Source organism: Dasypus novemcinctus, chromosome 17, assembly GCF_030445035.2.
Source record: "Dasypus novemcinctus isolate mDasNov1 chromosome 17, mDasNov1.1.hap2, whole genome shotgun sequence".
NCBI lineage: Eukaryota > Metazoa > Chordata > Mammalia > Cingulata > Dasypodidae > Dasypus > Dasypus novemcinctus.
In genome coordinates this window covers 34,291,825-34,314,032 of record NC_080689.1, presented here as the reverse complement: position 1 = coordinate 34,314,032, position 22,208 = coordinate 34,291,825, and the positions used below count along the sequence as shown (strand labels likewise).

General features: G+C 47.7%; 1 protein-coding gene across 3 annotated transcripts in view; it reads right to left on the bottom strand.

Moving 5' to 3' along the window:
* Window positions 1-22,208, bottom strand: part of PRKCE (protein kinase C epsilon) — a 512,150-nt gene that overhangs the window by 183,655 nt on the left and 306,287 nt on the right. For all 3 annotated transcript variants that reach the window (XM_058278495.2, XM_004447330.4, XM_071208802.1), the window contains 4 exons: window positions 9,594-9,753; window positions 7,525-7,559; window positions 6,131-6,216; window positions 1,659-1,788 (listed from right to left, as the gene is read on the bottom strand). In XM_058278495.2, the coding sequence (XP_058134478.1) occupies window positions 1,659-1,788; window positions 6,131-6,216; window positions 7,525-7,559; window positions 9,594-9,753 (411 nt within the window). The remainder of the gene's footprint in view (window positions 1-1,658; window positions 1,789-6,130; window positions 6,217-7,524; window positions 7,560-9,593; window positions 9,754-22,208) is intronic.

The following is a 22,208-nucleotide window of genomic DNA, read 5'->3' as shown; positions in this document are numbered from 1 at the left end:
AGCTGTGCTTCACCCACCATTCTCACCTCGGCCGACTGCACTCAGGCTTCCATCCCCACCACCCACCAAGGCAGGCCCTGCCCAGCCCACTAATGACCTCCTGCTTGTTACATCCAATCCCACATTTCATTTCCTACCTTAAATACAGTCTTGAGAGCACTGGTGAATATTCCCTATTCTTTTGGCCTCGTGATGTCATCCCTTGCTAGTTCTCTTCCCACCTCTGAGATCCTTCCCTCTCATTGCCTTGGCAGCTTCACGCTTAGATGTTGGTGCCTGCCCCCAACCCCAGTCCTTAGACAGTGGTGGTCCCCAAGTCATGATCCCTGGCTCTTCTCTCTTCACACTCAAGGCACACGCACTGTGAATTACATCTACTTTACAGCTTTAACTACTATTCAGACACTGACAAATCCCCAATCTAAACGCTCACTTTAGATTTTTCGCTGAGTTTCCATGCGAAAGCCCAGTAGCCCACTGGACAGCTCCAGGTACAATTCCTACAGGCACCTCAATGTTAACATGTCCCAAACTCAACTCACCCTCGTTACCTCCAAACCCGTCCTCCCTCCTGTATCCCCTAGGTCAGTGAATGTCATCGCTATTTCCAGTTGGACCTAGCCACTAAGTCCAGTAAACTAGTCCTCCTCAATATCTCTTATGTCAACACACTCTCTTTATTCCCACTGCAGGCATTCCTTTTTCCCAGTTCTCATAGTTTCTCAATTGGCATCTTCAATGACCAACATGTTCATGTCCTCAGTTTTTTTCTTATACTGAGCCTGTTTTTTCAATTTTTTCTACAATGGAAATATTTTAATAAATAATAGAATACCATTTTAAATACTTTCCACGTGAAGTCCATGCCCAATAGTTCATGGTTACCCAACTCAGTGAAGAGGCTGGGCCAGCCTATAAGTCTGAGGCCCTGGAACATGTTCCCATCTTCCCACCTTATGTGCCGGTGTTACCTGTATCACTTAGCATGCCCATTTGAGCAGACAGTTCACAGGTGGGACAGCCGGAAACAGAAGGAGGAAACTTAGGCTCCAGAGTCAAGCTTCAAGTCCTACTTCTTCTGTTCACAAGCCGTGTGAGGTGAGAAGCTGCTTAAGGCTCTGAACATGGCTTCCTCACCTTGGATATGGGGAGAGCATCACCTACGCCATAGGCTTGTGAAAGACCAATAAGATCTCTTAGATGTTCGCGTTCTAGCATGGCTCCTTCCAAGAGTAACTCTGAACCCTGCATGGCGATAGAAAAACCCCAATTCATATATACTACCTACTCCAGGGCCTAACTCCAAAAACATGTCTTCCTTTACACGTGGGTGTGTCTCTGCCTTAGGTGATTTCCATATGTATGTGCCCTCAGCTTGTCTCCCTTGCCCCTGTACTAGCTTAGAAGGCAGAGTCATGACTTCCTCATTCTCAGTTTTCCCCCTCCAAGTCTCCAGCAGGTCACTGCACAGAGATGGCTCAACAAATGCACAACGTTACTGCCACGGGCTTAACGAGTGCTTGTGCTCAGTCCCGCAGACAAATCTGTAACTTACTTTCTGGACTATAAGAACAGACAACAAGTTTTTAAAAAGAGGAGGGAAAAGGAGCATGCGCGTGCAGCGGGAGGGGGACGTGGACGGGCAGGGGGCTCCTTACCTTTACACTGCAAGCCCTGCCGCAAGAGGCCCCAGAGCAGGGACCCGCAGTGGTCGCAGAAGGTGGGGACCTTGTAGTTGTGGATACCGAATTTGTGCGGCATGTTGACGCTGAACCGCTGGGAGCCCACCTGCAGGGACGGCAAAACACAGGGTTACCGTGGAGCTCCTTGGTGCGCTGGGGTGCTTATGGGGCTGGAGCACTTTCAGAACTTCTCTCCCCCAGAGCACACTGTGGGCAGCGGGCCCTGGCTCGGCTCAGAAAGCAGCCCTGCGCAATGATGTAAGGAGCCTCCTTCCTGCCCCAGAGCCTTTGCGCAGGATGCCCTTAACCCATTCTCTGCCACTCTGGGTTTGAATTTTCATGGCCACCCACCCACCCTAGCCACCCCACCCCCCAGGCAGTCTCTTCCAGGACTTCCAGCCTCTAAACTCTCACAGCGCACAGCACTCAATTTGCACCTCACAGCTTAGCAATTAATGAGCTGTCCCTTGGGCTCTCAATGAAGCTTTGTACATGGGAATCTGACCTAGGCAGAGAGATTTCCAGCAACTTGAGGTAGAAACAGGTTTTCATAAAGCATCCTGTGAACTCAGCACAGTGCCCTGGGAACAGTGGGCCCTCTGTTAGGACAAGCAATAACTCTGATGAAGACTCCCAATACAGAGAGCTGACCACACACCAGGCGGTTGGACCTCACCACCCCCTACTGTTATCCCAGCCGGTGAGGGAATTCTGGCAAAGTGAGATTAAGAAACTTGCCTGTCAGCTGGTGAGTGGTAGAGAGCCAGGATTCAATCCCCACAAGTCTGAATCCAGAGCCCAGATTTTTCAGCTCCTATGCTGTGGCTTACTGGTTTTTAAAGAGTACAAGAAGCAGGAGGACAGGGGAACAAGCGTCCAGTGTCTGATCCGGAGGCCTGGATCTGCCATGACCCATCCAGGGTGGACAGCAAGGCCGCAAAGAGGCACTACCACAGTCCCCCTGGTCAACTGGCAAGCAAGATGACCCCAAGGGGAGTACAGGAGAGAGAAATAGGAGCCAGACCTGAACAGGACATGGACACAAACACACACATGAAGACAAGCACATGCCATACAGGCCTCAGGGTCCCAGGTTCCATGAGTTCCCTATCAACCATCACAAGGAATGACTAAATTTCCACTATTTCACAAATCCCTGTACGAGACACATGGGCTATAAATTAGCATCGCTCCAGTACAAGATTCCCAGATCCTGAAAACAATTGTACCCTCCCCTCCTTAGATTCGTGCTTAGGTGAACTTATCTGTGAATATAAAGTTGTAAAAACTCTATGCCTGGGAAGCGGATGTGGCTCAAGTGATTGGGCTCCCATCTACCATACGGGAGGTCCAGGGTTCGATTCCTGGGGCCTCCTGGTGAAGGCAAGCTGGCCTAAGTGGAGAGTGATGCAGCAAGATGACGCAACAAAAAGAGACACAGAAGAGAGACAATCAGATGCAGCAGACCAGGGAGATGAGGTGGCACAAGAGATTGAGCAGCACCTCTTTCCCACTCCAGAAGGTCCCAGGATCGGTCCTGGTGCTGCCTAAAGAGAAGACAAGCAGACACAGAAGAACACACAACGAATGGACACAGAGAGCAGACAACAGCAGGGCAGGGGGCAAAAAATAAATAAATCTTTTAAAAAACCCTCTCTGCCTCCCTGTCCCACCCAAAGGACACACGAGATAACTGTGCCTTCTCTATTGCCTCCAGTCCTGAAGCCATGGAAGGCTATACTGACAAAAGAGTCTTAGTTTCTCAGGAATATCCTGACAGGGAGATGCATGACAGTCAAAGGTGAGGAGGTGGATAAATTTTCCCAGATGGGGTTCAGTGTAAGGCTGGGGAGGACTGTGCCCACCGTGGAGTCGAAGGGGTCAGAGAATGGTGGGAGGAGGATGGAGGATCACAGGTGAGAGCAGGCTGCAGGATCAGACAGTGAGACACACTTACACATACTTGCAAGCACACACATGCTTACACATACACACACAAATATATGCACACATGCACACACATGTGCACACACACTACTGATGAAGACAAAGACATAAAAGCATGAGACGAACAGAGAGAAGATGAGGGGGAGGCAGAAAGATAGAAATAGAAAAGAAAGAAAAAGAAGAGAAGAGAAAAGAAGAGAAGGAAGGAACGGTGACCCAAAGAGAGACAGAACATTTTGGCTAGGACACCTAGAAATGCAGGGTCCCTGGGGTGTGGGCCATGAGTGCTCACACATGGGGACATAGACAGTGAGTGTACTTTCACCACATGCTCGTGGTACAAAAGCACCTTGAAACAGGAGGACGTTAGAAGCCTAATGCTTAGAGCTGCATATATTTTTGTAGTGTGACTGGCTGGTGTGTGTGGGCAAAAGTGCGTGTATGTGCATCATGCTGCAGGTGGTTACATACAAGAATGGATGCAAAGGATGGTCCCAGGCAGTGCTGCTCATGGCAGAGGCAGTGCCATCATCCTCATGGGCCATGGATCCACCGACACTCAAGCAGACTGGCATCGAGAGTGTAAGAACCAGGACAGGTAAGCACCTCTGCCAAGCCAAGCCCAAAGCCTCCTTTCTCAGGCCATTTATCTCCCTTGGGACACCTGCTGAGTTTGGGTATACACCTTACTGAAGGATTTGTATCACTACTCAGAATGCCAGGAAGGACTCAGAAGAGCTAGGTCACAGGTTCAGACCCCTCTAAACTGTACATCCGGGACTTTTATGGGAAAATGCTTTAGAAATTTGCAGAGGGTTGCATCAACTTGAAGACGATAAGAACTCTGAGATCCTTGAGGGCAGGGATCTTGTGTTAATCCTCTTTATTCCCAAAGCACAAGGCACAATACCCAGCATGCAGGAAGCGCTCAGAAAGTGTTTATTGGGGGGTTCATGAGAAAGGAAGGCAGGTAGGCAAGAAAGTAGGAAGGAAGGAAGCCCAACAGCAAGCATGCCATCTCTCTCTGTCATTTTTTGTGAAAATAATGAGGGTGATGTCTTTTGGGTTATGATCCTTGTCCAGGGGTTAGGAGACCTAGGTGATGGTTTGCAATTTCCAAGTTGCCAATTGGATCCCTGTCGAAATCTTTGGCTCAGTCTTGTCTCAGTTTGCCTTTCAGGGACCTAGAAGGTTCAGTCTAACCATTGTTCCAGGTTGCTTTCCAGGGGGAGACAATGTGAAAGCAAAAGGAGATAAAAGAAGGGAAATCTGGATGTCAAGATGCTAGTTGGTTGAATTATTTGAAGAGGCAGCTGGAAAGTCTCTGTAAGTTACTCCTTTTAGAAAGCAAATTGGAGACAATGTGAAAGCAAAAGGAGATAAAAGAAGGGAAATCTGGATGTCAAGATGCTAGTTGGTTGAATTATTTGAAGAGGCAGCTGGAAAGTCTCTGTAAGTTACTCCTTTTAGAAAGCAAATTATAAGCCCATTGTAAACCCATCAAGGTCCTCCCTGTCTGGGGTAAGGCAGCTCCGACCCCTGATTCTAGTGGCCTATTATTACATAGTATTCATTTCACTTAGAATTAAAAGCATGCCTTGGAAATCAAGGGTTCTGAACACAGATACACCTATACTTGTGGACACATGTTATCTTACTCAAGAAGGGATTTTAATCTATCCATGGTACCACCATTCTCTCAACCTCTTGGTTAGGAGAAACCTAGCATCACTGTTGAATTTTCTTGCTTCCTTACCCGCAAACCACCTTCCCTAAGAGTCAAGTTTCTAGGACTAAGAAACAACATGATATAGTGGTCAAGGGCACAGTGTCTAGAATAGACGGTCTGGGTTTACATGTTGCTCTTTCACAGACTAGCTGTGTGATTTGGGGCAAGTTATAATTTGATCTCTCTCTGCTTCTGTTCTCTCTGTTGTAAAATGAAGACAATGGTATCGATCTCATTATGTTGTTCCGGGATTAAATAATATAGGTGGAAGTGCTTAAATTAGTACATAGCTAAGTGCCTAATGATGTGGTTATTATAATTATGGTGGTGGTTTCTGCCTCCAAAGGATTCCTTGGATTGGCTAATTCCAAAGCATTCCCCACCATCTCAGAGAGCCGAGGTTCCCGATTTTGTGTTGTGTCTCTATCACTGTTTACAGGTACAGGAGCCATTCACACAATTAGCCACTAACAGTGCTCAGATGAGATAGTGAATTAAATAATTGACATTTTTCTTGTGGGCTGAACTCTGGGATCACACTGCTCTTGGCACAATATCCACAGATACTAGCCGAGTTGGAGCCGCTGTCATTCTGCAGATTGCGCCTCATGTTGGAAGGCGATGACCAACTTCCTCAGTTTTTGGTCAGCATAATGAAGAGGGAGATGGGAACCTCAGTGAGAGAAGGCATTTCTTGGGGACCACGGAGAGGCATCAGCGGGAGGGGATCGCGGGAAAGAAAGCCCAGAATTTCGATGTTATAAATATTTACCTCATCAGGAGTTTCCTGTTTCTTCAGTCCAGCACACTTCGTGATGATGAGCTCATGGCATCGCTTGTGGACCACACAAGTACAAACTGCAAACAGCAAAGAACGGGAAGGCTGAGCGACAAGCGCTGGCAGGAAGTTCCCAGCCCAAGATTTAATCGGGTCTCGATGAGGGACGAGGGAATCCATGCCCCTTCTGTCACTGAGTCTTCATTTAATGCCCTCCCCAGAGCCCTTGATGCCATTATTTCCAAGCACTCTACCACCAGAGCCATTAGGGTTTCCTAAATGCTCTGAAGAAGAATGAACCATTTCTATTAAAAGGGCATCAGCAGTTTTCTCTAATTCTGGGGGCACTATTCCATTTTCTTGCTTCTGATATGCCAAGGTCAGGAAACGGTACCCCCCCCCACCCCTTCCACACAGTATTGTCTGTGGCAGGTCTTACAGATTCCTTGTGCTCTACAAAGAATCATGATTCCGTGGGCTGGCTGATGGAATGGGGAGCTGCTGCAGGTGAGTGGATGTTTTGTGGCATAAAAGTCCTTAGGTTTTTTTAAAAATCTGGTTGTGCCCTTACAATCAACCTTTAAAATTTCCAGCTATTTTAATATTTCCACAGGCAGTGGTCAGGAGCTCCCCGACTTACATGACAGAGGGCAGTGTGGGCTGGAGGTTGCAGAAGAGGTAAGTAACTGTTTGCACACATGCTACCCTGAGGACACAGCATCTTCCAGTAGAATCTACCCAACTGCCCCCAAGGGGGAGACCCACGTCTGGGTGACCCACGTGCAGGGTGAGGAGCAGGAAAAGCCTCCTAGCTCCAACCACAGAGAAATGTCGACATGACCACATCACATTTTCAACCTCCAATTCTGTACAACTTAACCTCGTACTTGTAGCCAGTTAACTGAAAAAAATATAACCTTTGGTCCCTTCAAGTTAGCTTTAAATTGTTAAGAGCTAATGATTCTACAGTAGAGACAAAAAAGGGAGTTGGCAAGGACCACTCAGTGATGTTAATAAAGCAGGAGAGGGAGTTTTTTCAGGGAGCAGGAGAGTGGGTGAGCCGGCAGAAGGCATGCAAGCCGGCTCAGCTCCAGTGGGGCTTCTGAGCAGCTCGACCTGAAGTGTTCTGTTTCCCTAGGAAAGATGTCACAACTGCCACACCTGGGTGGATGGGGCTTTCTGAGACCTCTGGGACCCTCGGAGATGGGTGGGTCCCACGAGGGAGACATATGTAGGTGGGAGTAACGCCAGGTGGGACAAGGGATAGCAGCGACCCGCTTCTCACAGGGCGGCGTGAACACGCAGACCGCCATGAGCCTCAAGGTATAACCAAGCCCCTCGCACACCTACTACGGGCCCAAGGTCTTAGTTCATGTAATACCTCTTACCTTGACACTGGTAGCCCTGCTTTCCTATGACACCCCTGAAAAGAAGAATATAATCCTTTGAGAGAATAAAAGTTTACTAGGTCAACAAATAAACACACAAAGCCACCCAGTTCTAGTCCGACCACCACCCCTGGTGCACCCAGGATTGTCTAGTCCACAGAGGAACACAATGTCATGTCACCCTCACTTGCCAGGTACCTGGGAGTGGGGACCTGTGGGCACCTCCTTTCAGAAGGCCACAAGGGTGGCCTAGTGCACAGAGCAGGGCAGGGTCTGGTCAGTGTCTCTATACAACACACACGTACACACACACGGTCACTTGCATGTCAATTTCAAGCATCCTGGAGAGCCATAAACTACCCTGCCTGCTCTGGGTGGGCCTCAGCTGTGGAATTGGTCCTTCCCCATGGATAAAGCGGACCTTCCTCGACTCCCAGTACCAGGGCGTGCTGAGTTCCCTACTAGTGGAATAGTCAGGGTTTGGGGTCTGTCTGTGGCCAGCACTGGGGGTTCAATCTTTAGTTTGGCTTAAGGCCAACATCAGAGGCTTCTTCCTCGGCTAGAGGAAGGATACCCTAGGGCAGGGATGGGGGTCAGCACGGACACCGAACAATCAAACCAACTTGGCCTTAACACTGTCCTCAGCAGGCTGGAAACCCCTGGTCAAGGAGCTCCTGCAGTCACTCAGGCTACACCTCAGGAAACCTAAAGCTCATGACATAACTCCACAGCACTAAGCTTTCTGTGCCCTGTCACCCATCCCTCACTCCCCAACTGCTCAAATCAAGATCAAAATAGAGAAAATAGAGGCTCGAACGTGGCCTCGGGTGGGGGAATCTGAAGTGTGTGCAGGTGGAGAGTGGGCGTGCTTTCTGCCTCAGTAGGGCTGAGTTCACTCTGACCCGTGCCATCTCGGACCTCCATGCCAACAGTGACTAGTTCTGGAACACCACGAGGATAAGAAAGCCATTACTGGACACCCCAGAATTCCAGAGTCCTCAGAGCCCAATTCAAGCATCACCTGGCTAAGTTTGTACCATACCTTGACCTCACTCACTCTCCCCTACCAGACTCAAGTGTGTTAGCAACCTTGGCACCAGCTTCCAAGAGCTCAGAGAGCTTGCCAGAAAGGCTGGTGGCATGTCAGGAAAAGCATGAGCTTTGAAGACACGCTGACCTGCCATGGAATCATGCCTCTGACACTTCTAGTCTGTTTTCATTGCTAAGCCTTGTTTTTGTTGTTACCAGAGTAGGAGTCGTAATACATAATTCATAGGATATTAGGAAGATTTAATTTGATATTTCCAGAACCTAATAGAGAACCTAGCACTGGTGGGTAATAAAAGTCAGTTCCCCTCTGATCCCCAAGGCTAGTGCTCCTTATCCTCCTCTACCTTCCAAAAGACCTAGAATCTTCTACCTGCCTCTGATCAAAATCCTAGTCATCCTGAAAAGAGAAATGCCACCTCCCCCAGGCAGTCTTCCCTGAACACCCAGTCAAGGTTACGTTCTCGCTCCTTTGAAATCTCAGCATCCTAACCACTGCTGTGATACTTACTTGGATTTCAGATGTTGTTGATCAAGGAGTTTTCAATGATTATTATGGAAAAATTCAAATATATACAAAAGTAGGAAGGCTAATGTAATGGACTCTCAACCCACCTTTAACAATTATCAATACCTGACCAATCTTGTTTCATCTCTACCCCAATTCCTTCTCTCTATCCTCCAGCTTTTTCTAAAAATAATTTCAGACATCACATCATTCCATTTGTAAATAAATTGGTACATCTTTTAAAAGATAAGGATTCTCTTTTAAGAAACAAAAATCACAATACCACTATTGGTTATAAATTCTTAATTCCTTAAATATAATAAGATAATATATAATATATACCATAATATAACATAACCTGATATTTCCTAAGCAACTAACACACACTTAGCCTTCCAGACAAGTATTCTCTGCAATCAAATGAAGAAGAAATAAAGTACAGCAGTGCTTTCCAAATGACCCTTCTCCCCACACAGAAAGGGTAACTAGAGGTTCCCAGGAGAGAGGGGCTTACCAGATAAAATCTCTGCAGTGGGAGCAGTAGGTGGGCTGCCGAAGGTAGGTGGCCATGAACTTGTGGCCGTTGACCTGGTGGACCCTGCGCCTGACAGCCCCCTGCCGCTTCCTTGGCCGCAAGCGCTCCCTGAACACGCGCTCCTCATTGTCTTTAGGGGCTGGAGAAGAACAAGAGCAAAGAAGAACACAGGGTCTTGGTTAGTGCACCTTAAATCACAGTGTCTGCAGGAGGGTTACTCCATCCTTGGGTGATTGGGTGAGTTTGGGTGGGAAGTGCCTTCCCTGGTGTGGGGGCTTCAGGGGTGCCTGGAGGAGCCTCGTTGCTCAGCTTTGCAAGTACCAAGTAGGGACCCAGGCATTTTCTTGCATCCACTGGGTCCTCAAGTCCACCCAAGGCCAAATTCTGAAACAAGTTTGGCCACTTCTTTCCTGTCCATGCCATCTGCACATTTCAAGAGTGAAAAGGAGGTAGAAAGGCTCGAGGTTGAAATCCTATGGCAGCCTCCTCAATAGTGTGTGCTTGGCCAGATGATATTTACTGAGCCTCTGAAGGCATCTCCCTCTGTCAAATGGGGACAACAGCGCCCACCCCATAGGGCAGCCAGGAGGATTTAGTGACATCACTTTCCTTGGCACCTAGCTCCCTGGTTCAGAGAAGTAAGTGCTTAATAAATCTTTTCTTCCTTTTCCCTCTTAACCAGACTAGGACAACCAAGAACCTTGTGCCCAAAAGTATAACACTGTGAAAGCAGTTTCCCAAAAGCCCAAGAGCCACCACCATGACCAGGTTTTAGGATCCCATTAGAGACAAGGACTGTTCTCATTTCTTCCTTCCTCCCCCCTCAGGGATTGCTCCAAACCTAGAAGTGTCCTGTAAGGGGACTAATAGGTGACAATAAAAATAAGAAGGGTGATGATAGAGGCTGATGTTTATATCGGGTTTACTCTGTGGCGGATGCTATGCTAAGGGTGTTACATGTATTAACTACTGAATCCTCGCAACAACCCTAGGTGAAGGATACCATCACACCCCTATTTTACAGGTGTGGAAACTGAGTAACAGAGAGTTTAAGGAACCTGCTCCTGGTAACACAGCTACTAAGTGGTGGAGCCCAGATTCTAATCCAGAGAGGGGAAGAGAAGCCAACATTCTAACATCCAGAATCCGCTCTGGAAGCAGCTCACACTCCCTAAAACAAGCCCCCGAAATATGAGGGGCTCAGTACAGAAGAGCCACGCTGCCTGTGCTTCCCTGAGGGCAGAAGAGGCAGCTCTGGGTCTCCCTCCAGGCTCCCGGCACCTCCACAAGAACACTAGAAGGTTACCTTCATGAAAATACACAGGGAAGTCTCAGTGTCCCCAAATACCTCCTGCCCTGGCCACGGGGCCTGAACCCCCACCGTAACAGTGTCATTCTTCAGCAGAAAAAGCATTGCTCCCCCTTGGACTGCTTTGAAAATATGGTTCCCCGCCGTGGAGGTCACAGTTTGACCCAAACAACTGTTTAATTCAAGGGCATCTTATTACAGAGAGAGAAGGAGCAGAAGGAGAGTAAAACTGAAGGAGGAAAAGGGCAAGTGTGTGCACTTAGAGAGAAGCGGCGTCCACGCAAAGGGGCTGCCTATCAGGAAGGCTGCCCTCGTGCTCCCAGGACCACTGTGGCACAGGGGGTCTGCCTGCTGGGCCCTGCTCAGGTTTCGTGGCCTGCCTGGGTTTCCTTTTTAACGGGCACTTAGTGTTTCAGCAAGGCCCTGACACGGCTACCTTCTGGGGTAGAGAACCATCCCAGGCCAGGGCTTAGACCCAGCTGACCAAATTCTCACTGGAAGATCTTAGTTCTGGTCTAACAGAGAGATGTCTACACACACTCACTCACACACACCACAGATGTATGGTGATCATCACTCCACTGTGTAATTATAGGTGGCTTTTATTCCCACTTCAACTTTTCACTATATCAAGATTGTTCTAAGTGAAAAAAAAAAAAAGGTACAATTAGAAAACAAATCTACTCAGTAGCCTTATCTGTTCACAAGCTTAATCTACAAAAATCCAAACCCAAAACCCCGATCCTGGGTATTTTAGGCCAGGGATGAGAATTCTCTTTGTAAAAGGCATTCTTCACGTCTTTCAAAAAAGAATTTGCCACAGAATATACAGGCAGCAAGCTGGCCCCTGATGAATTTAAGATGTAATTTGATCTACAAATTCCTTAAATTTACTAAGTGTTTTGACCCTAGAAAACTGCATTCTCAGATGAGCCCAAACCAATTGTCTTAAAGGAAAACTGCTGCGACGGGGGCTAGAAAGGCCCATCCCTGAGGGCCTCATTTCTCAGCTTGCACAGAAATGACCACCAACATCAAATATTCTAAACTGTACTCATGGCAATTCAACAGGACAGTGCCAATGCATTCAATTCCATTTATTTTTCAGGCCCTCCTGGTGGGGTACAAGGGTGACCTGAGAGAAGCTGCTTTCAGCTTGCGGGGGTGCGGGTGGAGGGGAGGGGCCCGGGACAGGTTCAACAGGGCATCAAGGGAAACTCATGGAAGTCGGGGTCAGGATTCAGCTCCCCAAAAGGTTCCTATCGCACCTGCCACAGGAGCACAGTTGCACTGCCTTTTAAATCGGGTCTGATGTCACGGCTGTGGGAAACAAAGTTGGAGGAGACACAGGTCACCTGAAGGCTCCAGAGGGGGCCTGTGTGACGTGACACAGTGACAGACATCAGGAGCGGGGCCAGGCCCCGGGGCTGGTGAACACACTCCCATTCCACCTTCCTTCAAACCCAGGGACAGAGGTGCCAGGGGTCAGGCCAGGTCACCCTCAACCCTCTCCCAGAAAGCAGCCTCCCCCCAGGCAGGGAAGGGCACCGCCCACGGCCCACGGAAAGGGACCCACAAGATTCTTCAGCGCCAAAGGATCTTAAAAACGTAAAGCAGAGCAGTCTTGACATCCCACTGACGTGTCATTTAATACCCAATAAAGCAACAAATTTGTTTTAAAATGGAATTATCTATAATTGGCAAGACTGCCATGAAACCAATTTATTCATTCACTGCTAGAGGCAATGGAAGTTGACATAACATTTCAGAGAGCAATATTACAAGACATAGCAAACATCACAGAGAGATTCACGTTCTTTGACTTGGCAATTCCTGAGGAATTAACTCCAAGTCAATAATTAAACAGAAACTAAATGCTATATACTTACTGCTGCCCTGTTACCTATCTATATTAGCCATGAGTCAACAAAAAGAAAGAAAATAAATGATTAACTTTAGGACAATGGCGTAATGAATTATATTATACGAACAGCAGTTTTAAGTAGTGAAGAAAGATGATGGAGAAACATGGAGAAACTTGATAGACTACCACTATGAAAGCAATACACAATAACACAACCCATGTAAAATCTATTTGCAGGTTAAGGTAACATCAAGGTAAAAATTATTTTAACACAGTAGAAGGATGGAGTTATATATTATAACATTTGAATAAGTGTTCTTTAATCCTCTTTAATTGGCTTTTAAAGCAGCTCTGCCTGGCTCACAGAAGGGAGGGCCCCATGCTGTGGAGGGGTGCTATTTGGCATGACTTGGCAGAATCTGAGGGTGGTGGGGGGACGAAGGTGTAACAAGCAAGGAGGAGAGGGCACCAGGGGTTGCCGTAGAGAGCAAGAGAGACAAGAAAAACTTCCGCGGCTTCCCAAGTGCCCGTCACTCCGTGACTCCGAGCTGGAAGACCTAGCCTGCTGTGCCCGTTCTGGGGGATGTTCGCCACCGTCAGGGGATAGCACCCGGCCAAGCACACCTGCCCAGGCTGCTCCTTAGCCGTAGCCTCTGAGGCAAAGCCAAGCCTGGCCGACCTCCCCAAGGGGCCCTGCTTCACGACATCCGCCACAGGGCAGAAGGAGTGACCCCTCAGAGCTGGATGCCCTTTGTGAACATTTCTGCAGAAACGAGGATCCTGGCTGGCCAGCTCTAATGACAAGAATTCACAAAGCCTGCAGGTCAGCAGAGCCACCCACTGACGCAGTGACAAGGTCCTCAGCAGTGACATCCTGGGCAGGCTGTTGACCAATGAAGATTTTACAGCCCCCACGCTCAGAAGAATCTGAGCCAGATCATGGGCCAGCGGCGGGAACAGCAGAAAGGAGCCCACACCTTGCCGTGACTCTTCCGTTTGTCCACCTCGCCTGGCCCTGTTTCCTCGGGGTGAGACTTCTCAGGCTAGACGGCGGCAACACTCACACGCAGGGAGAGGGAGCCCCTACGAAGAACCCCACACCCCCTTGGCTGGCTACTCCCGTCACTGCAGGTTTCACTGACCCTTCACCATGTCTGTCACCCGACCCCATCTCCACCTGCACAAAGAGGGAGTGGACAGAACTGTATGCACCCCCACTGGTCATGTGCACTTACCCCTGGTGCCCTTGAGATGTCTTTCAGTTTAAGAAAATCTGGCAGGGAACTTCTAATAGGCCCAGACTTAGGAACTGCTGGATGCCAGCACTGCCTCCCAGGGCACGTGTAGCGAGAACTGCCAAACCCAAGGGTCGGCTGTGCCGAAGACACTTGATCCAGAAGCCTGGGCCAGACTGCCAATATGTGTGACCGCCACCTCTGGGCACCCCGTCACTCTCACTGCAGGCACCCGCGTCTGTCCCCAGGCAGATGTGCTGCAAGGTCTTCTTTCATTTTGGGGCATGTGTTCCATCTTTTTTCCTCCTCTTTTCCATTAGCAAGGTTCAACTGTTGAACTAGGTGTTAGGAGGCTGGACCAATTTTACTCAAACACCCCCCCCCCCCCCCCGCAACTTGCTTTATATCCTTGAGCAAGTCATTTAATCTCTTTGGATTTCTGTTTTCTTATCTATCAAAAGGGGTAATGCGATGGCTCAGCCCAAGCCCCAAGCCGGCACAAGCAGAGCCAAACCTTCTTGGAAGCTGGAGCAAAAAGAAAACTCAGTACCACTGACCATGTTTTTATTTAAAATATTGACTTCTTTTCCTTAATTCTGATTTTTAAAACTATTCCATCAAAATATTATTTGATAACCAAGATACCTTGATTAGCTACATTTGTTGCCCTCCTTAGTCCTGATCCTGAACACAGGGATCGACACCCACCTACGTAAAGAACTTTCAAAATATTCTGTGCTTCTTGGGGTAGAGAGCTGGCTGCTGTGGCTGCTGTGGGGCAGCCCTTCTTCGCGGCTTGGTCTAACTGTGGACTAGGGGAAAGAAGGTCTCCCAAGAACTTACTGTACAAGGACCAGACGTGGCATAAAATGGAAAAGCAATTTACTGCCCAGAAGTGGTGGGCTTGGCCCATGACTCTTGAATTTCCTCTGGAGCTTGGCACTCTCCTCCCACGACGGCGGCAGAGGGGAGCGGAGCCAGCTCGGAGGCAGTGGGGCATCTCTCCCCACGCCCCGTAATGTCACGGTGGTGGCTTGAAATTGCCGCCAGGGCTATTTCCATGAAAATCGACACATGCCACAAGTGAAAGCTTTCCAAGGGAGCTGGTTGTTGTAAAACATTTGCTGGCACATCACTGACCCCGAGGAGAGCAGATATTTACAGGCATGGTTCAGGTTCTCTTTCTCTTTCCAAAACCAGGCTGCACCCGCTGCAGCTGTGGCTTCCCTCACCCAGGACTGACTTAGGGAAACTCCAGCTTCATCCCTCTCCCTGGAGGCACCACGACACTTGGACAGTCTGTTAGAGAGAGAGAGCGAAGTGGCCTCACCTCACGCCCCCCTCCAAAGCCTACCCTGCCGCCCCACCCCCACCCTGCTGAGGTCCAGCTGCCTCCAGGTGTTGCACACCTGCCTCTGTGAGCAAGGAGCTTCAGCGTGTTCTCCCTCACCCCGCCCACCAGGGGCTTTAGAAGACCAGAGAGGATTTTCCGACTTGGAAAACTGTCGGGATGATCAGGCTGGGCAGGGAACGTGGGCTCGGCTCTAGAACAAAAGCAGTAAGCCACGTGGCTAGCGAGAAAAGACGTGGGCGCCTCCTCAGAGGCTCTTCTAGAAACCCAAGCACAGAGCGCATCTAGTCCTCAAGGCACGCACCTCTACACGGAAACTCCAAAGAAAACCTTTCAGCCATCCTGGTATTTATCAAAGCCAAAAAAATAACAGCCTCCAGTTACGGGGTACCTGCTTGGTGCCCAGGCCTGGGTTAAACACCTTACATCCATGACAGTATTACACGCACATGAGACACTGTGGTGTAAACATGAGGTGTTCTTTCCTGTACATGAGGTGTGAGTACATACATATGAGGTACTGTGACATACACACGAAGCACGTAAGCGCCTTACACACATCCTCTAACGCGGTGAAGTAGTATTCTTCTCAACCACACAACTAACAACAAATGTCAGTTCTGGAATTCCCACCCTGGCCAACCCATCCAGGCATCCCAAGGATGACAGAGGAGCCTGGGTCCCCCTGGACCTAACTGTGTGCATGGAAGTCTCCTCCTGGCTGCCACCCACCCCCCTCTCCACCTAACTGCTCCTGCTACCACCTAGAGATTTACAGAAGAAAGCTTAGGATGCCAGTTCATTCATGGTATACCCATACAATGTAATTTAATTCAGCTGCTAAAACAAGCTGGCAGGCTACATCCACCAAGAAACAATAAATAGAAAAATAAAACTAAGACACACGTTATAGTATGTATCTACTTGGATAAAATAAGAAAGAGAATAGGATAAATATATTCAAAACACACATAACCAAAAACACACATTGAGAATTTCTGAATTTCTAAAAGGGTGTATAATAAAATTCAGGTAATGTTCTAGGCAGAGATTAAGCTACTCTTGGCCACAGAAGGATGGACCATGGTCACTCCCTCAATTATTGTTCTCAGAAATCCTTAATAGACAGCTCTCTACTGACAACGCAAGGGTTGACCTTAATATCCCAAGCAACAGTGGTCAGGATTAGCGAGGAGCTCATGGCAAAAGCCAGGATTAGGCTTTTCCCCCTCAATGCGTGAAAGGTACATTTAATTCTCCCTTTCAATAATTATCAAATATGGTCATTATGGATTTATTGGTGAAAAGTGCAAGATCAATGGAAGGAAAACAAAACTAGGTGCTGAAAATCAAAGGAGCAGTTTCTTTTGTTTTTCAGGAGAAAAAAAGGTGATAATATTTTCAGGTTAAATGCTTCATGACAGTGAGTTTTAGCTATTAAGTAAATATTTATACAACACCAAAGAATATGTTCCACATGTTGTACTCACACAATACATTAAAGAAAATTTCTGTTCAAAACAGGAAAGCGGAAATAGCAATTAATCCCCCCAGAGAGCTTGTTCTATGCTATCTGTATCAATAGGGATCAGAAACGACTGGGGAGAGGACAGCAATTGTCTGCATGTCTTATTCTGTGTGTAATCTAATCAGAGTGTGCTGGTGACACTTGAAGATTAGCATCTCAAATTTAATATAAACCAGGGCTTTTCTTTCTCTTCCTCACTTTTTGAATGATCTTTTCCATGTTCATGGCAGAGCTTCTGCACTGTCCAGTTATTAGAACAGAGCAAGATAGTTTGTGCTTTACAGAAAACACGTGACCTGGCCAGGCCCTGAAGGGAGTGGGAGAGCAGCGTCAACTGGAGTAAAACTTGGCGAGTGTCTGACAACGGGATGATCTCTGAGGCACAGAGCTCCAAGGAGATGGGGCAAGGCGAGTCCTTATTCCCACCACCCCACACTGAGGTAGGGGCTGCGAAACAGTGATTTCGTTCACTGAAGCAGGCAGTCTGCCCGCCTTCCTGCCTGTCTGCCATATTCATTCATCATTCACTCATTCATTCCTCCATCCATTCAAGGTTACCTATTGGGAGCTTCAGTGATAACTTTATTGCATGCCCTGGCACCCAGGAAAAGTCACTGCTTGCCAAGTGGAAACCACAGAGCAAAGGTCTGCAAAGAGCTCAAAGAGCATTCCCAGCCTGGGAAACGCAAGCACAGGCACCAGCCAAGGGTGGGGCCTGAGTCCCTGCTGGTGCCAGTGATGGTCTGGGATGAATTACAGGAAACTGAGCTACGGCTGAATTCTTGGTCACCTCAGCACTTTGGAGCTCCTATTCCGAGAGGCGGGTTCTGTCCATTGTTTGCATTTCTAAAATGCCATATTCAAAAATCCCTGGAGGTAAACAGTACTGAGGTCGCAGCAGGGCATCTGTCTGTTCCCGGGTGCTATCTGAGAGTTGTGGGGAAGGGTATCAATGCCAAGAGAAGTTTGACATTCCTCATCACCACCCAAAGTAACCAAGAAGCCTTTTTATGCCACAGGTCCAAAAGGTTATGAGGTTATTTACTGGAAAACCCATGCATTGCCCCTCCTGTTTCCATCAGCCGTTGCACCTTCACCCAGTGAGCAGCAGGGCAGTGTTCAGGAAGGTTAAAGCAGAGTGAGCTAAAATGCACAGCCTCCGGTGCCCGAGGGGCCCTAGCCATCTAATCTCAGGCTCAGTATAACATCTCAAATTTCTCAAAATGCCACAGTGAACTAACTTCCTGTTTTCCCCAAGACCCTTCTTTGCTAAAGTATTTTTGAGCTCTTGCTAAGATTTTAATGTGAAGAAAAAAATCATGGCCTCTCCCAAAAAGTTTGGGAGCCCTGGGGGAATTCTGAAACCAAATGGGTATTTTTTTATTAGACTATAACTGGGAAAGAAGGAGAATTTCAGGGAGTCAGAGAATTTAAAAAAGACAATAAAAGGCATTGAAAGACAATTGGGTCAAAGCAGATAGAGAAAGAGAAATGAAAAGTATAAAAAGAAGTCAAGATGATGAAGTTGCAAAGCACAGTCTGGTAATTGCCTAAATGTCCCCTACACCTTCCCAGATGGCAGATGGTTCTTAGGTAACACAACCTAGGCTCACTGCCCTTTAGCAGTGTGGTCCACATTGGCTAAGGAGTAAGCTTGCCCTCCTGCCACCTTCCCTCCCAATGACCTGGGTCCACCTGTTCTCCAGGGCAGGGCACTGGGAGGATGGGTCATCTGCTGGCAGCTCAGCATAGATAAGCAGGCACCAGGGCCTTCTACAGAGATACCTATAAGGGGTATGGCTGATGCCGCCCTTGTCTTCTGTGGTGGCTTCAAAGACCTGCCCTCTATCAACCTTTTTCTTACAAGTTTGGTGTTCTGCTAAGATTGAGACTAAAACTCTGCAAATGGAGAGAGGGATAAAAAGGTCAAAAGGAATAATGCTTTTCATAACTCACAGCATCCATGGTTCAACCCACACTTCGAGGCTCACAGACTCTGTTTTCACACACACGCATGCTCACACACGATGCTTACCCTGGCTGCTGGAATGTCTTCCCAGCCAGGGGACACTGCAGTCAAGCAAGCCTGCCAAACTCCCAGTTTTGCTACTTAGGGTCTTAGCAACAGCTATATTCCTCAGAAACTGTCTTCCATAGTGATATGAGAAGGTCAAGGAAACAACAGTCACTGAGGAGGAAAAACATGTATTTCTAATAACTTCAAAACGACAGAGACGACAGCTAAATTTTGGGGTTGCATAGCTGTAACACTTCCAATACAAAGAAAATGAAAACTTTCAAGAGGAAAACGGGAGAGAGGAAACTTTTTTCTCCCCGCTTAATCAATCTAAGAAAATATTCTGAGGCCACAAAAGCTTAAGGGAAATCCAGTTAACTTAGTTCTTAGAGCTAATGAAGTCAAAATGGAGGTCAAATTCCACAGAGAGCCATGCCTTGACTCTCATCCAGACTTCCTGCAGACATGCTCTTGGTCACTAGAGCCCTGGGGAAGAAGTAGGAATGGTTCAACATTACCCAACCTCTGTCTTAAACCCACAACTTCCACCCCATACCTTAAGGATGTTAGGGAAGCCCAAGCGTGGTGTTTTTACTTAGAGGTGGTAGCACTTTCTCACCCAGAGACTGGGCCCTGCGAACAGTGCAGTCACCTACTTGCCCTTTTGATAGGTCTTGGCTTAAGCAATGACAGAAGAGGTGGCAAAGGCCAGGTGGGGTTAAACGCTCCCTGCTAGCAAAGGGTCAGCACTGCCACCAGCCAAAGCAATCTGCTCATCTCTGAAGTGCCGGGGAGTCTGGCCACCCAGAGTAAATCATGGGATGCTTAGGAGAGAACTGAATTCTCTCCAGAGGAAAGAGAAAAGGTAGAACGAAATGTCACAGCTTCTGGGAAAATAAGGAAGGGCTGAATGAGAGCATTTGGTAGCCAGCCTCCGAGATGACCCCCAGTGGTCCATGCTTCCTGGTATTCACACCCCATGCAGTCCCACACAGAATAGGGCTGACCTGTGGCTTGTCCCATCAGCAAGATACTGCAGAGGTGACGGAGTGGGACTTCCTGGGCTACATCACTAAAGGCACTGCAGCTTCCACAATGCGGAATCCTAGGGGAAGGCCCCAGTTGAACCATGAGGACTCGAGCAGCCCTTTGGAGAATTCAGGTGGTGAGAAACTGAGGCCTCCTAACAACAACCAGCCATGACGGGGAGCCTCTTGGAATCAAATCCGTAGCCCCAGTCAAGACTTGAGGTGACTGCAGCCCCTGACAACACCTTCACCACCACCTCATGACAGAACTGAGACAGAACTGTCTGATGAAAGCTGTTCCTGAAACAGTGTAATATAATAAAGGTTTGTTGTTTGGGATACCCAGTTATAGGGCAATACATAGCCAATTCCAGAGGCAATAAATAAACCAAGCAGGAGAGTAAACACTGAAAATTTTTTGACTGTGAGAATTGTTCATTCACTCAACCAATATTTATCAAGTGCCTCCCAAGTGCTAAGTGCTGTGCTTATACTTTGTTACACTTCTCTCCTACCTAAGGACAGAGACAGAGGAATAATAGGTACTATGTCAAGACAGATCGTATTGGAATCAACATCACTGGTTTCCAGCACCTATGAAGTGACTTGGGCAGACTGAACTCCTGGGGTTGGGGGATTTGGGGACACTGACAAAGTGGCAAAGTACTGGTTTCTGACAATTTAAAAAATTTAAAAATTTAAAAATAAAAATCTCTGATGCCTCTAGCATCACCGTGAAGCTTTATCTCTTAGGCTTGAAGCTTAAGACCTGTTAAATGGGAAGCGGATCTGGCCCAACAGAGGTCCTACCACAAGGAGGTCTGGGGTTCAAACCCAGGGCCTTCTGCCCCGTGTGATGAGCTGGCCCATGCACAGTGCTGATGTGCACAAGGAGTGCTGTGCCATGCAGGGGTGTCCTGTTCATTGGGAGCCCCATGCGCACCCCACAAGGAGAGCTGCTCCGCATGAAAAGAGTGTAGCCTGCCTAGGAGTGGTGCCGCACACACAGAGAGCTGATGCAGGATGACGTAACAAAAAGAGACACAGATTCCCAGTGCCGCTGAGAATGCAAGCAGACACAGAAGAACACATAGCAAATGGACACAAGAGAGCAGATAATGGGGGCAGGGGGAAGGGGAGAGAAATAAATAAAAAAAAGAAATCTTTAAAAAAACCACAAAAAACCTGTTAAAATACAGATCTCCTAGGAGGTGTCAAAGTGTAGTGAAGCATTATCTGTTTAGCATGGGTGAATTTCAGATCCTCTTTGGAGAGGTCATGCTATGAAGGTGAAAAAATTGTGGGGGAGGAAAAGTTGTAGGACCTGCGGGGAGGCCGGTGGTAGGAGAGATAATTTTTTTTAAATTTTATAGTCAAAGGCTATTGGGTTCTTGGGATATCTTAAGCAAAATATAAAATCCATTAAAAATATAATAATAGGCGGCGGACTTGGCCCAGTGGTTAGGACGTCCATCTACCACATGGGAGGTCCGCGGTTCAAACCCCGGGCCTCCTTGACCCATGTGGAGCTTGCCCATGCACGGTGCTGATGTGTGCAAGGAGTGCTGTGCCACACAGGGGTGTCCCCCACGTAGGGGAGCCCCACGTGCAAGGAGTGCGCCCCATAAGGAGAGCCGCCCAGCGCGAAACAAAGTGCAGCCTGCCCAGGAATGGTGCCGCACACACGGAGAGCTGATACAACAAGATGACACAACAAAAAGAAACACAGATTCCCATGCCGCCAACAACAACAGAAGCGGACAAAGAGTACACAGCAAAATAGATGCAGAGAACAGACAACCGGGGTGGGGGGGGAGGGGAGAGAAATAAATAAAAATAAATTAAAAATATATATATAATAATAGAAATAATAGGTACCACTTACTGGATAGTGTGTGATTGAAAGATCTCTCTTATTCTCAAAACGACGCAAAAAGATTGGTATAATCTCTATTCTACAGATGAGGAAACTGAGGCCAAGAAAATCTGAGGAACTCATCCAAGTCTACACATTTATTAGGTAGTAGAACTTGATTTTGTACCAAGGTCTAATCATCTCCAGACATTGTTTTCCCTCACTACACCATGCACCTTAAGGAACATGAAATGGGCTTTTTTTTCCCCTTTGCATCTCATATAGAAACTGGAACAAATACTCAAGAAAACTCAATCACACTGTTCATATTCCTCTAACAAGTGCTTTATAGATTTTTTAAAAATGAACTTTCATTTTCAAATGCTAAAAATGAAAACTATATGGAA